General features: G+C 40.3%; 1 protein-coding gene across 1 annotated transcript in view; it reads left to right on the top strand.

Moving 5' to 3' along the window:
• The window catches only part of MTRR (5-methyltetrahydrofolate-homocysteine methyltransferase reductase), a 56,945-nt gene extending 41,607 nt beyond the window's left edge, over positions 1-15,338 (top strand). The window contains 3 exon segments of the mRNA XM_025205607.1: positions 6,584-6,676; positions 6,777-6,959; positions 13,197-15,338. Coding sequence (XP_025061392.1) covers positions 6,584-6,676; positions 6,777-6,959; positions 13,197-13,341 — 421 coding nt within the window. The 3' untranslated portion in view covers positions 13,342-15,338.
• Positions 15,339-17,155: the final 1,817 nt, after the last annotated feature.

Here is a 17,155-nt window from a genome sequence, read left to right as displayed (position 1 = left end):
TCATTTTCTAATTCTGTTTCTTTTGTCTCAGAGAGCAATATGCTCTTGGAAGTGCTCCCGGGAGTCAATTTAAGAAGTACTTTCAACTAAATGTTTGAAATTAATCTTGTTGCTGCCATATCATAGATCAGAGTCCTGTTAACTTTGTTGTTGTTGCGTGATTGAAATACTGTTGAATGCCTTTCTCGATAATGAAAGAGAAGCCAGAGAACACGTTTTTGCAGACCTCTTGTAGGCTAAGAACAAGTGTAGGAGGTGTATTCACCTCTTCATATTACATAGAGCAGGGGTGTCCAACCTTTTTGAATGTGGGGCCGGATCATGAACTTTTTGTCACCCAGTGGGCCGGCGAGCCATATTCAGAGACCTCACAGGAGGCGGTATCACATCTCCCCCCCCAATGAAAGTAGTGTTTTCTTTTGTTTCTAGTCGCAGTACCTTGGGCCTCAGAAAACAGCTTGGAGGGCCACAAGCCTGACATAGAGGGAGTGACTATAGATGTCATTATAGGGAATCTTATCTGAAGTTAATGCTGCTTCACAGCAACATGTGACTACACAAAGGAGAAAGCTGAATCCTGTTATTTAACTTCAGAAAGAAAGGGCACAAGTGGCTATTTAACTACAGATTTTTTTCAAATTCCCCTGTTTGTTGTAGATGTGGTATTTCAGCAGAGTACCATCAACTCAAAGCTTGGTTGTTTTCAGAACAGCTTTGTTTCATATGCTATAAATAAAATAATCTTTGCTGACTTGTTGTATTTGGGTAGTGGCCAAACCCTAGTCTTATCTACTAATGTGAGATCATTCCATTTCATGTCTAGAACATGTACCAAGAATGTTTCTTCTATTGTTGAAACAAAGCTGTGGATTTGTAGAGCTTTTGTATCCGTGACTGAGCAGTCGTTAAAGTTTATGGAACTCAAATCTCCGCAGATTTGTTTTCCAGGCTGTTTCTGGCTTTTACGTGTAAGTTCAAGCACAAACTCTCTCTGCTTTTGTTTTTAATTTACACTATGAAAATTGGAAGAGTGGGTGATGATGTGTCAGTAAAGGGAAAAAAAAAAAACCTAGGGAAGTATTTGTATGTGGAGCATGAAATTGAATTGTGGCAGTGTCAAATGATTTTTCTACTGTGTAATAAATTCTTAGGAAAATATTAATTGGGAAAGACAGAAACTGCATTTGCCAATGTAGAGATGTTTAAAAGGATTTGCTGTCTAAGTTTACCATCATTATTACCACTAAAGAAAGTCATAATGTGCACCGTTTAACAAGCTAATATATTTGCTGCTGCTAATTACCTCTGTATTATTATGATGGCACAAGCCAGAATTGTCATCTAAGAGGCTGTTTGGAGGAGCGTAGAACTTTTAGTTTTAAACAGATTTTGGTATTGTTACAAGCCAAGGCATTTTAAACTTTACACTTCTGGTCCAGTGGTAGTGGCATTATAATAGGAAGGGATTGTGGTGACTTGCAGAAAATTTGTGTGAGCTTGAAGCTTGTTTTATACATTGCACTTTCAGTGTATTCAGCCCTGGGGATTTAACAGGTTTACCACTGTGGTTGTATAGGTGAGAGCCAACGGGCATTTTCAGTTTCTCTGAAATGGGTCACTTCACTTTTCAATCCAATCTTTCTCATCCAGGAAGGAGAAGCATATCAGGCTTCAGAAATCTATTCTATTCAGTTTTCAACAGACATTACACCATATGCTTGTCCAGAATAACTTCTGATGAAGAGAAACATCTTTTCACACAGTATTCCTGACAGCAACTTTCTCTTCTTGCAGTGATTTTTCTGTCAGAAACTTGGAAATGCAACCATGTAATACATTCTAGCATTTGTCCCTTTAGTTTTTTTCTCTATTGTTTTTAAATACAGAGGGGCAGTGATAGTAAGACTACCTGTTTCTTATCGAGTCACTTTTTCACCCGTGGATCTGAAAGTATTTTACTGAGGTAGCCAAGTGTTGGGGCTCTACTGCCTCAGTCTAGCAAGATGTTTAAATGCTTCTTTGTCCTAGGGCAGCAAAATATATCAGATTTAGCCTTACGGGCTGCTTACATACATCAAACAAACAACACCCCCCTCCCCCCCCCGCCCCAAAACCATGCTTTACTCGCTACCAGAAGAAGCATCATGTTACTTCAACCTGGTTTTGCAACATCTGTATAGATTGGGGTCTTCGGCAGCGCTTTTTGGTGCTTTTATCTGAAGCTGAGTCAATCAGCTATTAGGTAAAAGTGCCAAAAAAGCCCCACTAAAGTACCAATCTGTACAGACATTGGGCAAGCCAGGGCCAACTAATGCACTGTCTTCTGGACATGTGCTGGCCTTGGCATGGGAATGCGCTGAGTTTAAAGCAACCATTATGACAGTGTTAACAAGATCTCAGGATGAAACAATGATGATTGCATCGTATTGCACATACATGTTTTGGAGGGTTTGCACAGTAGATAAGGCAGAACAGGGCCTTGGCTTCTTCTCGCTGTTCTCCATCTTCTGAGCAGAATTTAAATATTGGCTTCCTTTCAAACCAGCTGTATCTAATCCTGGATCACATTAAAAGTTCTACTATATATTTTCCACTAGGGGAAGGATGTGTACAACAGCATGAATGAGGACTGGGAGCCAGAACCCATGGGTCTTTTTTTTTCTACAGTGTGACTTTGGGCACGTATCAACCTGTCCATAGATCTGGTTACATATTTGCTAAAATATTGAATTAGCCTACACAGATGGTCAGGCCTAATTATGTTTAGTGAAATGCCAGCAGATCTGGAACTTAAAATGTTATGTGAGCGCAAACTGATGGTGCTGCACATAGCCTGCATAGACGCTGGATTTACTTTAGCAGGGGTTGGTTTTCTGTATTTTCCCTAGAGTTTCTGCATGTTTCCAAAGTCTGGAGGCCTGATGGTCAGCTGATATAAACTGGCACAGCTTCACTAAACCAGTGGTTACGTTAATTTAAATTAGGTGAGAATCTGGCCATGCATGGGAAATGAAGGAGAGCCTTGACTCTTCCATAGTTCAGAATAGATTTCACACACACTCTGTATTTCCAAGGAATCTTGTGCTCACTTTTTGAGCTACCCTTGATTTGCTTTGGCACTAGTGACTACTTTGGCACTAGTGACTACTTATAAAATTTCAGACTGCTGACAGCTTCCCTTCTAAATGCTGAGGAACTGACCACAACTTCCTAGTGCAGGTTTTAAGAGACTATTGTAGCAGTGTACTTCTTTCTACAGAAAGCTATCTCAGCTAGCCAACCATTGTTGGCTAGAGGAAGTTGAGACCTAGTTACCTAGAGGAAGTTGAGACCAGGAGTGTGTTAGGGCGTGGAGTGGAGGGGAAGTAAATGTGCTGCTCAACTTGGAGCTGGAAAGGAACTTGAAGAATTTGAAGAAGTCACAGAAATGAAGTTTCATAACCACCCTGAAGATCTGCATGAAGGGGGAGAGGGAGAAACCATGGCTAAATTCATTATTGGCAAGAATAAAAAACCCAATGTATACCCCACAGTGTAGGCATGATGCACTGTGCTTCTCTTTCTCCAGGGGCAGTGAGAAAAGGAGAGATGGGGTTCTGTTCAGTTTTACAGATTCCTTCCCAACCCCGGTGTTTTCCTGGCTGTCTTGATTTCTGAATAAACAATGGAAGACGAGCCTTCAGGCCATAGCTCATCACTCACTGAAGTTGATTCATCTTGAAGGGAGGAACCTAATCCCCTCTTATTGCTTTCCCCCACAAAGATGTTGAGGTGGCCTCAGGAAAGCTCTGAACCTCTCTAACATCAGTTTTCAGCTTGCCTTTTAAATTCAGTAGGGTTGGACAGATTCTGGAAATGAGAGGAATGTGGGGTTTTGAGGGTAGGGGGGTTCTTGGTATATGGGGTACTTTTTTTGACATTGTGGAGATTAGATAGGTCATGGGTATGGCAGATCCAAAGGAAGAAACTTCAAATGACCAGGGGAATTGTGCATGTCGACAGTGTACAGTTTGGCAGTCCTGCACATTCTGGAACCACGTAACCACATACAATACCACAAATATATGTGTATTAGTATTCCCATTTTTAAATACAGATGAGATGGAGAAACAGCTTAAGTGGCTCTTTTAAGATGAGAGACAGTGGTTGTGATATCTGACACTGGCACTTGGTATCCTGAAAATAATAGGTTTGTTTTTGGCTTTTCTGCACATTTCAATTGGTGCTTTCAAATTACGTACTGAAAAGACTATACTAAAAATAAGGCTTTTTAACTCTAGTAGGACTTCTGACTAGATTCTAAGTTAGAAGACTTACCGAACTATTACGTATATATCTATCTTTAGTGTTCTGAGAAAGGTAGAAACGTTCCATGTCCAAATCAGAACTGAGCCCGTGGAAAAATAGAACTTGGAGCCTATTTAATTATTAATTCTAGTATTAGATTGGGGGGGGGGGGTTGGGCCTTTTTTATTTTTTTTTTGTGTTATGGTAGGGGGGGGGGGGGGGAGGGGAACAAATTTCTATCCAGCAGATACAAATCTGCTAGATCTCATCTTTGTAGCAGAATTTTTAGTTTTGAATCCTCTTGCTGATCTTCTAAACTCATCAGTTTGTAAACTGAAAGTTTATAGTTCCTCTTTCCTCCATAGGTTTTTGTTGCAGAGCTGGTTTTCAGTCTGGCTTTTCTTTTTGTGTGTAGTCTGCCTCAGATGAGGTAGTATCCATGAACTGCATTGGCAGCCCCTTCTGAAAGCCAATGAAATTGTGATTTATGTGGGTTAATTTCAGACCTAAAACTTTCATTAGTGTTTCTTGTGGGACACTGGTAACTTACTTGTATAACTGAGATTTAGTCCCAAGTGATGCAATAGCCTTTTTATCAAACTGAAAACTTTTAACAACGAAAGCTTAAGGCAGGTGATGAGTAATGGTCCACTGCATACTGATGTGCTTTTTGTGACATGTTAGTTGTGTACTGTAAAATGTGCCTCGCCTATTTTAATAAAGCCAATCCAAAATAATGTGCTGGTTTTTTCAGTTTTTACTATTAAGTTTGATATCAGGTTTTGCTCTAATTTGACTTCCCCTTGACTATATAATAAGTAAGCAAATGCACAGCTCAGAATTTTGATTCAAATAAATACCTGAGAATTTGGATCAGATTTTATCAAGTTGTTTTAGGGGGCCTTGTCTGTAGTGACCTGTCCGTCCTTGTAACTTCCATGCCCCTTGCCTGTGTTCTCGTAGGTTTTGATACTTAGGCACAGAACTCTTAGGATCATAGGAAAGCACAGCTAAAAGGGACTTCATGAGACCTCTGATCCAGCCCTCTGCTCAGGGAAGGATCCTCCTTGAGTTAACCCAGCCCAGCCAAGTGTCTATCTGACTTGCTCTTAAGCTTCCAGGGACAGCTTCTCTAGGTAGCCAAGTCCAATACTAAACTATCCTCCTAGTCAGGAGGTTCTTCCTCTTGCATTTCGTCATCTTGCACCCACCACTTCTTTCCAAAGCAAAATGTTTTTTGAACTATTTCTTGGAATGTGGCAGCTATCACTTAGCTCTACCGCAGTGGAGCAATATAGGACTTGGGTTAAACTGGAATTTGGACTATTGGGATAAGCCATCAGATGGGGTGACTTCCTGAACTGCCTTCACAAAAGGCCTAAAGGGGAAGATTGGGAGGTCTGGGCCATTAATGAGGGATCTTGGACTGGGTAGGATCAGGTACCTCCCTGATTCGTCCTCTTAACCAAGGACAGTGGGGGAGGAGGAGGAAGTAGGCTTTTCTTATCCCTTTTATTAGTGATCTCTGTTCTGTTCAAGGGATGGATGAAATCTTTAGGTCTGTGCTTTTACATCTTTGTTTGATACTAACCCAGACTGGCTATTAAAATCTTAATGCTTATTTATCCACATAATAGTTCTTTTAGGTCTTAAATATTTTTTACATAATTTCCAATACCTATCTCAGTTTAAAAGATTCATAGCATTTCGGCACCAAACTATAACATGTTTATTATATAAATACAAAATGAAAGGTAAAATCATAAGTAAAAATTGTTGCAACTGTTCTTTATTTTGGTGTTATTTCTATTAACAAAGCTAGTAATTCTTGCTGTTATTTAGTACAGTCAAGATTATTTAGATGAAGTCACTATTTTTTTCTGTGACTAAATGCATGTTAAAATGAAAATGCTTCGTGTGGAGTGTTCCTCCCGATTTAATTGTAGAATGTTCCTATTGAAAGATGTTCTTTGTTTTCGTGGGTCAGTATTCAGGAGTGTAGCTTGGGATTTCCAAAAGGACTCAATATTGGTGTACCTACTTCCATTGGGGTTGGTGGCCAAACTCCCACTGATTTTAGTGGCAGCAGAGCTGTTGACTGCTTCAGAAATTCTCCCTCATCTCTACATACCTCTAAAGACTTGACAGTCATTGACACTGCCCTACCAGTATGAAGGAGCGTTATAGAATAGTGTAAAGGAGCTTCCAAGTTTAATCAGTAACAGTTGCTGGACTGAGTAAAAGACATGTTTAACAAATACTCTCTATGCCTTTCCCCACCCTGTTGTCCATGTAGACAAAAACTCCAAGAAGAGCATGCAGACCGGAAGTTTGGAGAGACATGGCTGTTTTTTGGCTGCCGACATCAGGATAGAGACTATTTCTTCAGGCAGGTTCAATATTTAGTTTTGTTTTCTGTGCTATATCTAGTGTTTGTGTGGGAGAAACTAATCTCAGACCTGTGGGTGACCCTTTTTATTGCCTTTTAGAGATGAACTCCAGTATTTTGTTGAAAATGGCATATTAACTCATCTTAAGGTCTGTTTCTCAAGAGACCCTCCAGCTGCAGCAGACATGGCCTCACCTAAATATGTACAAGATAACATTCGGCTTTGTGCCAAAGATGTTGCCAGAGTACTGCTGAAGGAGAAAGGTTGTTTCTATGTTTGTGGGTAAGTACGCTAAGACTGAATGCTTAACAAAGAGAGCATTTCAGAATGGGTTTAAGGTGTTAGAAAGAATTGTTAGAATGAAGTAAAGGCCTCGCACCAGCAATGCTAAAAGATTCTTGTCTTTAAAGTGCCATCTTTATGGCATAATGTTAATCCTTCAGTTTTGCAGCTAAATCTTTTTCACATAGTTCATCACCAGGTGTAATATGTCTCCACTGACCTCATCCCCTTACCATGGCAATGCTAAACAGTGGCCAGTTTCAATCAAATAGATTTACTCACATGAGAGGTGCACGCACACTACACAAGCCTCTTCTCCAGTAACATGTCTGCAGCTTGTGCTAAAGGGGAAAAAGGTACAGTATGTAACAACTGGCCAGTAGGGCTAGGGACTTTACAGTAGGGAAACAAGTGGCCAGTAGGGCTAGGGACTTTAGCCTTTCTGTATCTAAGCAACTACATGGCAACATGACCCCAAACATGAGCAATTTTGATCCCATCCAGAAAAAGTTGTTTTCTGCCAGCTGAAATGTATTCCTTTACTGTTTGTGTCCATGTGTGTATATAAAAAATAGTTTGGGTGTACATTTTTATATACATCGTAATATGTTATAATAATATTCATGTATATACACATATTATCATAAAATATTATGCTATATTTAAAAATGTGGGGGGGAGTGTACATGTATACCATATTTACTCAATTATAAAATCAGGTATTTTTTCCTCAAATCAGCACAGGGAAAACAATCCCTTATTTTACATTTCATACAAGGAAATTGTTAAATACCTATTTTCTGTTCACCTGTCTTTGAACTGCTGCTAAAAGCAGCATGTGCTCAGCAATGGAAAGCAACTATAAAGTTGATTAAATGCAGCCAACACCGTGTGTGGCTATAAAACACATGGCCCATATGGGGCAAACATGTAGATGGAAAACTTTTTTTTTTTTTTTTTCAAATTACAGATTTTATTAAGAACACACATCACTTTACACTTGGAAAGCTTCACATATTGAGCATCCTTCTTTTACCAAGAATTCATATTGCAAAGCAACTGCATATCAAAAAATTATACAACTCCATATATTAAACCCTTAAACACCATACATCAACTTCCCACAAAAAACCTCTTACAGAACTCTGCTTCTTCATGCAGAACCCCATGAATATCAGTTAACCTCCCTCTAAAAATATATATAACCTCAGTAACCACCTGAAACTGTCTACCCCTCCCATCAGTCTTCTCTTGGTTCAGTGAAACAAGTGTGTCTAGTCTTTTTTTTCCTCCACTTCTCTACTTCCTCTTCTCTGATTTCTTCTTTGTCTCAAGTGCAGAATTTGTATAGCAGCTCAATTCATGCAGCCCCAGCATCAGGCACTCTCTTTCAGTGAACGGCACCCCCTTAAAAACCCAGAGGTTTCTTATTTCCATATATTGGTTTTAACACTTGCTAACAGTGTCCTTAATATTGTTTCCTCAGGCCCCTTTGGTATGAGGCTGTATAATGCCATCTCTTATGTTACAGACTGGCTTATTTTTGTTTCGGTGGTGTTGGTTGTAGCCATGTTGGTCTAAGGACATAGGCGGACAACGTTATTTGGGTAAATGTGATCTTTTATTAGACCAATTGAATAGTTGGAAAAATTGGTCTTTACAAGCTTTAGGGCACAAGCACCCTTCTTAAGGCATATGAAGCGCCTTTCTTCAGTACATATACCTGAAGAAGGGTGCTTGTACCTGAAAGCTTATAAAGAACAATTTTTCCGACTACTCTCTTGCTTTATAAAGTCCCGTTCTGACTAGCCTTTGTCTTTTCACTTTCCAAAAGAACGGTCATATTTCCCTTTGTACTTTCACTAACTGCTGCCGTGATGGTGAAAACACAATTCCAGTGTACAAAATGATCGACAGTAACACTGCCTTAACGGCCACTACTCTTCTAGCAAAGGACAATGTCCTTCCCATCCACAGCCGTAATATTTGTTGTGCCCTCGCTGTTACCTTTTCCCACACTTTATTTTCTTTCCTTTCTGCCTCGATTGGGATCCCAAAAACTTTAATCTCTCCCTCCGCTACTTGTAGTCCAAGCTTCTTGAGGTCCCTCCAGTTTCCCACTCCCATTATTACGCTTTTTATTTTAATTTAGCCCCAGTTGCTTCACCATACTCCATTGTATGTTTTAGTACCCTTTCAGTGGATAATTTGTCTCTAAACGCTACATTGATATTGTCCATATAGAACGCACACTTTACCTCTTCCCCCTCCTGGTATCATTATCCCACTTATGATTTTATCTTTCCTATTCTTTGCTTCAGAGGCTCCATTGCGCATACAAACAATATTGGTGACAATGGGCACCCTAGTTTTCCCCATGTTTGGATTTTAAAGGCTCTGCTCGGATGTCCATGTATTAGCACTTGGCTTTCTGCCTCTCTATATAATAGTCTTATCCATCCTATTAATTTCTCTAGGAAGCCCAATTTCCTTAACACTTCAAACATAAAACGATGATCCACTCTATCGTATGCTTTCTCCAGATCCAAGTTTTCTACTGCCATATTTAATTTCCTTTGCTGAATGTGTATCAGTGTATCCCTTATCAGCCAAATCAAGTCAGAAATCCTCCTGCCAGGTTTGATCTTCATGTGTTACTTTTTTTTCAGATGGTTCTGTAGTCTCAAAGCCACCATCTTTGCTAGCAACTTGTAGTCCGTATTTAGCAAGGTAGTTGGTTTCCAGAAGTTTTTTTCTCCCTTTTCTTGGATAATAAAATTACTATTCTGCTTGTCAAGTCCTTCCCTGCCTTTTTCTTTTCCCACTGTTTCTTTGAAAACTTACTATATCCATCCCCCCCCATGGCCAGAATTTCTTGTAAGATTCCATGGGTAGTCCATCTGCTTCTGAAGGTTTTCCTTTTTTACAAATTTTTAAGCACTCCTTCACTTCCTATAAACTTATCTTTTCTTCCATCTTCTGTATCTCCTCCTCTTGTACTATTTCGTCAATTTCTCACACAAAATTATTCATTTTCCTTCGGTCTTATTTGCTTCTTCTGGTATAGTTCTTCACAGAATCGCCTTGTTGCTTCCAGCACCTCCTGCTTTTCCACTTGGGCCCCACCTTCTATCTGTACTGCTTAGCTCTCTTTTTGCCTTCTTCACTCTGGCTAAAAAGCATCAGGACCATTCTTCTTTTTCTTCCACCCACAGTGCTTGTGCTAAAAAGATATCATTTTTCCAGCTCCTGCTTTTGTCTCTCCTAGCTCCTCTCATACCTGTCTTCCTTCTGCAGTGTCCTTTAGCAGCTCAATTATCTTTCTGTGCAGCTCTCTCAGTTCTGTAGGTTTTTCTCCCCACATTTCTTCAGCCTGCTTTCTTCAAAAATTCTCTTGTCTTCTTCACCATCATCCACCATTCTTTGGTACTCTTAAAATATTTCTTCAGTGTCTTCCATCCTTTATACCTTTTTGTGTATGCTTGACACATCTCCACTTGTAACAGTTGTACATCTAACTTCCACACTCCCTTTCCTCTTTTGGGGCTCTTACTAAGACTCATTTCCACCTTCAGCATCCGGTGATCACCAGATGCCATGCTTAAGGTTTCATTTTTTCTTATCTCTGTTTCTTTGGATACAAACACAAAGTCAGTTCTTGATTCCTTCTTTTCACTGGGGTCTGCTTTCATGAAGGGTTTCTCACCTGCACACACATCTATTAGTGATTCTTCTTTTACTATTTGTGTTAACAATCTGTACAAACTGTCTTATGTTCTGTCTTCTCCTTCCCCTGTTCTGCCAGCCCCTTCTATTAAACAGTTGAAATCCCTCGCTATTAGTCACGGTCTTCCTCCAACCACTTATCCCACTAGTTTTCTCAGCAGAGTCTTCCTCCTCTCCCTCTCTGGTGGTGGATATACATTTAAAATTTTTAATTCTGTTCCCCTGACTGACAGTGTCATTTATTGTAGTCTGTCACTGATGATCTCTTCCACCTGCTTCACTCTCACCTCTGGATTTTTTAAAAAGTATTGCTATACCTGTTGCTTTATCATTTGTCCCTGACCACCAAGATGGTCCCCATCTCCACCTTTCTCATAACATTTATACTCTCTCTATTGGTATACTGCACTCTCGTAGGTAGATTATGTCTGCCCTTACCCGTTTTAACACTGATTCAATCTTTTCCCATTTTTTCTCATTAAGACATTCCTGACATTAATTGATACTGTTATCAGTGTTATTGTGCTTGCTTTAACTGAGTGCATCTGTGTTTGTCAGTTCTGCTGCTCACTGTAGTGGACTTCACTCAATCCCCCACTCACGTCAGTTGCTTTTGCAAGCTGCTTGATTGCTTTTGCACTCAGGTTCTGTGGATTTGTCAGCTCGGAACTGTGCATGATTCGACCTTGTGAATTATTGCACCTATGACAGATTTAAAATTCTCAGTCAAGACTTTGGCCATCAGTTTGTAGTCAGAGTTGAGGAACATTATGGGTCTCCAAGTTTTTAAATCTTGTCTCTTCCCCTTCTTGTAGAGGAGATTGAGCCCCCAATATGGGGGTTATGAGCCCCCATTTCATTCCTGCATCCAGGTGGCCCTCCTGCATCCTCTCCCCATATACCTCTAGCACATCCAAGCTCACCTGGTTCCAGAAGGTCACATAGGACTCCTTGGGCAGGCCATCTGCTCCAGGAGTCTTGCCATTCTTGAAGCTGTGGCGAGTTTTGTTGGTCTCCTCCAGCATCTACTCCTCCACCAGTTTCTGACTTATGCTTCCTGAGGACCTGGGTATGTTCGTGCAGGCATTCTTCTATGGCCTCCAAGCATTCGATGTAGACTGGTATAGAGCTCCCATTTCAAGCCCGGAACCCTACTGCAGCTGCAAGGCACATTACAGTACCAACAGGAGAGAGGGCAGAACACCACCATGCTAAACCTCAACCTAGAGAAGGCCTGTGACAGTGTGTCCCACCAGTTCCTGTTCAAGACACTGAAGTACCCCAACCATTGTCACCTGGATAAAGGCGCTGTATACTGATGTGAGAAGTGAGGTATTGGGAAACAGGTTCCTGACCAGCCCATGGCAGAGTTGGATGTCCAGTAGGGTTGCCCACTCTGCTGATTCTTTTCATCTGTGTGGTGGAACTGCTAGCCCAGCGGCTCAGGCAGGGCCCCAGGATCAGCTAAGTCCCAGTCCCTGGGAGCAGCTGGGAAGAGATGAGGATCCTGGCCTACATGAATGACCTCAACATCCTATGTAGGGACAAGTGGTCGATTGAAAGTGTTACAACACCCAAGTATATAGAGTGGTGGCAGGGGTCAAGTTCAGCATGTGCAAAAGCAGCTGCCTGGTACTGAGTGAACTTGGGACCTGTCAGCCCTGAGGGTCTCCATGTCCCATGAGGGGGTTAAGATCCTCAGGGTGAAGTGTGACCCAGAGCTGACTACAGAAAGCATGGGAAGAGACTGAGGCCAAAGTCAAACAAAGGCTGGGTCTTTGGCGCATGTGACACCTGTCAGTGTACCTCCAGATTTATTTTCCCTGCTGTAGCAGTGGGAGGCTGACAAGTTCAAGACAAGCCTCCAACAATTAGATTCTGCACCTAGAAAATTGTATCAAATTTATAAATTTTCCATACATAGAATCTAATTATTGAGGGGTCATCTTATAATCGAGTAAATATGGTATATATGTATCACTACTCGTCACATGTTATACTTTTTTTGTTGTTTTAGCACACGTTGCAGACATGTTTCGGGGGGATGTGTTTAGTGTGTGTGCATATCCTTTCACAAAAGTGAGTATACTTGCTTGTAGTCCTATCACTGTTTAGCATTACCATGGTAAGGGGATACAGAGAGTGGGGAAAAAATGACACCTGGCTATGAACTATGTGAAAAAGATTTAAGTTGTAAAAGTGAAGGATTACGATTTTGTACTACAAAGTTGGTACTCTAAAGATAATGGCTAGCACTGATGATCATGACAGATTCTCCACTTGTGTATGTGTATTTATACACAGAGAGAAAGAGATGAATGTATTGAAAGTGTCGTATCATGTGTGAGAAGTAACCTGTTATCTGCCAGCATCTATGTAAATGCTGTCATCCAGTGTATATTCTCTCTCTCAGAAATGATTGTTTGCTTCCAAAATTATCCTGCCTTCGAGGCTGTGCATGAAAGGGAAAATCTGCTACTGAACATTTTTTCCCTTCCATTTCTTTTTTAGAGATGAGAAGAACATGGGTAAAGATGTAAACGATGCATTAATAGATGTGTTCAGCATGGCGGCTAGAGCTGACAAACTGGAAGCAATGAAAATCCTGGCTATGTTACGAGAAGAAAAACGATATTTACAGGATTTGTGGACCTGAATATCTGGCCTCTCTTTTTCCTTTGAAAGTAGTGTGTTAGACCCTTACATACTGTACGAGGACTACCCGATTCTCTGGGTTACTATTAGATCAACTTCACTTATGCATTTCATTTTTTAAAAAGCAGACAGTTAACTAAAGTACGTCTTACATTTTACCATTTGGTAACCATTTAATTTCCATAATTCATACTAACTTTTCAGAATTTAAGAAGCTTTACACATTTAAAAAAATGGAATCTGTGAATTTGTAGCAACATTTCAAAATGGATTTCTTTAGAGAGCTCTGTTCCTCTAATGTAATGATGGTGGCCTTAACTTTTTTTATATTTGTACAGCATACAATAGTATATAGTATGGTATCAATGGGTACAGGAGATACAGTAAATGGAAAGTTACTCACTAATTGTAATTTATCTTACTGCTATGCATTAATTGAACATGCCATATAAAGGTCTTATGAAGGAATTGTTCTACATGTTTCGTGTCAGTCCTTCAAAATAGGAATTGCAAACAGAAGTTGATATTTGAAACCAGAGGTGTAGCCAGGCAGTTCTTTGCTCAGGACAGCAACAGCTGCCTCAGTGCAATCAGCCACTGCTAGGGTCATGGCTATTTTGCCTTCCCCATGTCCTGCCCCTACAAAGGCAACACCTGGGGCTGCCCCAGGCTCTTTAGCTATGCTAATATTTTAATATTAATATTTTAAACATTGTGAGTACAATAATTCCATCCCTGAGTATTCTGCTGAATATTGATTTGGAGGATGAGGTGAGGCACGATACTCCCTAAGTGCCCTTCGGATCCTTTTCAGCAGGGTTTGTTTTTTTTTTTTCATTTTACTCTCCCCAAGCTGCTTTAACCCTTCTTTGTGACTCTTCTGCTCGTTTAATGTCAGGATTTTCTTTGAGCAAACGTCCTTAATGTGCCAAATTTTGGGGGAGACAAATACTGATGCTTAAGTAGGGAACACCAAACTGATTTTTACTGACAGTTTAAATAATATTTGAAGCCATTTTACAAACTTAAAGCCATTGATTCCTCATACAACAATGCAGATCACTGCTGCCAAATTAAAACTTATGACAATTAGGTTGCTAAAATACCCATTCACTACCTAATAGTCACACAAGGCTCTTTCCTTCTTCAGTCCAATCATAACTGCTATCACCTTTCTTCAGATTGTCACTTCTTTTTGGCATACACTATTGTAACTCCTGATCCCCATGTTTCCATCTCCTCTGTTTGTATCCTCTCCAAGCCTAAACTGAAGAAAAGGAGAAAAGAGAAGAAATATTTTTTTAGCAGTGGTTAACTTAAGCATCTGTACTTAAGATATTTTTCTCCTTTTTCTCTTCGTTCAGTCTTGTACCTTAAAGCAGTGTTCTGTACTGGGGTTCCTGTTCTACCACTTGTGGTATCATAGTTGTATTTATAAAAGGAGTGGTTGGTATAAAATAATAATAAACTAAAATAAATTCCCAATTGTTAGAAGAAACTTTAAAGGAACTTTGTCTTTTATTAAAAATGGTTAGTTTTGTTACAGCTTTGAAATGATTGCAAAATAACAGTTATTTCAAGGATCAATTAAATGTTTCAACTAAAATTGCATGTGTCAGTGCCTTTTACAAAGAAGTTAAAGCAAACATTTGCTAAGTAAAGTCTCCAAAGACGGCACCAGAAAGACAGACTTTTTGAAAGAATGTGGTTAGGATTTTGGTCGTCATTAGGTTTAAAAACAAGAAAAAGTAAAATAGATCAATGCTACAGGGCTCTTTTTTTTTTCTGTAATTGGTCGTGGATCACGAATATCAGCCTCACAAAGTGCACATTTCACTTTCTGGTATTTGAGCCTTTTTAAGCCTGCTGACTATTCCCTCTGTATAGTAGATGTGTTGGCTAGCATGAAGCCATTGAAACATTCAGAGTGTCTTCTGTGTTACTATAATTGTAAATAAGGTGTAACCAACTGCAAATAAACCTGATGCTGTTAGTGTTCACCTTCTACTATCTTATATGTGTTTTGGGTCTTACAAGCATGTGCCTTTGTAAGGCAAATAGTGATTGGATAGGAACATAGTCCACTTTCACAGGCCATAGTTTAACCAAAACAATCTCCAAAATCACCACTTCAAGTGATCTCACATGACTACAAGGCACCAAACCTGTGACACTAGGAACTTCCTTCAGCATTCCATAGGGAAAATGGAAGGTAAGGGTATTGCCAATGCCATACCACTATAATGACAGGGAAGGGCTGGGTTCAAGTGTAAAAGTTTAATATCAACCAGCAAAAAAGTTCAAGAGTTTACACTAAAAAGAAAATGTTCTTGGGTTGACAACCCTGCTAAACTGTAGAGATTGTGTACATTGTGCTGCCTGCCCCCTCTCTCCAACCCTGCCCCCTCTCTCCAATCCTACTAAGGGGTATTTACTCAACCCTATACCTTGATACCCCTGACTGTACCATGCTGTTACCCTTGGGCAGCCTTTAACCCTACCCCTACCAGCCCCCATAGCTGAGAGAGAGCTCCCTGCAGGGTGCTGTGGTCCCATTCGGACACCAAGTGACAGCTGTGTGATGTCTGAGCTTCTATCAAGGTGCAACTGCTTAGTTTTTTTACTGACAGTGAAAGTTTTATTATAGACTCTACTGACAGCATTTTTTGCCTGATTTTTTTTTTTTTTTTTTTTTTTTTTTTTTTTTTTAATGACAGTAAATTTACTGACAGTTGGTAACCCTTTGCCTTGGGTGAGTTTAATTAAAATAACAATAGAAGCCATGGGATATAAAATGAAACTTTTCATTTTGGGTTTCCTTTTCCTCTCATTTTTGTCACTGATCAGGAGAGTACATTGAAGTCCTGTGTTCATCTAAGCTATTTTTAGTGAAGTTTAATGTTATGTCTGTTGTGCCGCCTTTCCACCTTGAAGGCGTGTTTTGCCTGGGATACTGACTTTCCAAGGGGGCTGCACATGAAGGGCCATTTGTTTGGTTCATAGGCAGGAATGTTTCCTTTTCAGGTTCTCTCTTGTGTTTGAGGTATCAAGGCTTAACATTTTGTCTAAAATTGTCTCCACCAAAACTATCAGTTCTTTAAAACAAGACAGTTCTATAACAGGGGTACTTAACCTCTGGCCCACGGAGCCATGCAGGGCTCTCTACAGGTTAGGAAATTTGGTGGTGGGGGAGCAGTGGCAAAGAAAATATTACTACCCTCTGCAGTGGCTAACTTCCAAAGCCCACACAGTTGGTGAGACTGGGACATGCCCCCTTCCTCCTGTGTGGCTGGGTTAGGCCAGCATGCCCCCTTCCCTCAAATAGCCAGATTGGTGCTGGGCTGCACCCTCTACCCCTGTGTGGCTGTTTTGGGGCCGGGCCATACCCCTTCCCCCTGTACAGCTAGGTTGGGGCTGGCTCATGCTCCCTCCCCAGCCCCTTTGGGATATGTTGGGGTTGGGCCAAGTCCCCTTCCCTCTGGTTGGACTGGGACCAGGCTGCCACCCCCTGCCCCTCTCTGCATGGCCAGCTGGGTCCTTTCCATTTAATAACTACAGAGCTAGAGCTAATACTGTATATACACTGAGTTTGTACAAAGGCCAACCAGCTTGCTATGCTTACCTTCTAGTAGTAAATAATAGTCAACAACTATCATAGAAAAATAAGTAAGGTAAAAAACACAGGTTAGAAGAACAAATAACAAGCAGACTTTAAAATTTTTAACTTTAAAATCATGCTGTGATTTAAGTCAGATTATTAGAGAAGTCACACTTTTAATATGCATATTAACCAACAGACGAAAAATTATTACTGC

Source organism: Alligator sinensis, unplaced genomic scaffold, assembly GCF_000455745.1.
Source record: "Alligator sinensis unplaced genomic scaffold, ASM45574v1 scaffold126_1, whole genome shotgun sequence".
In the NCBI taxonomy this organism is placed as follows: Eukaryota; Metazoa; Chordata; order Crocodylia; family Alligatoridae; genus Alligator; species Alligator sinensis.
This window is presented reverse-complemented; position numbering and strand designations above follow the sequence as displayed.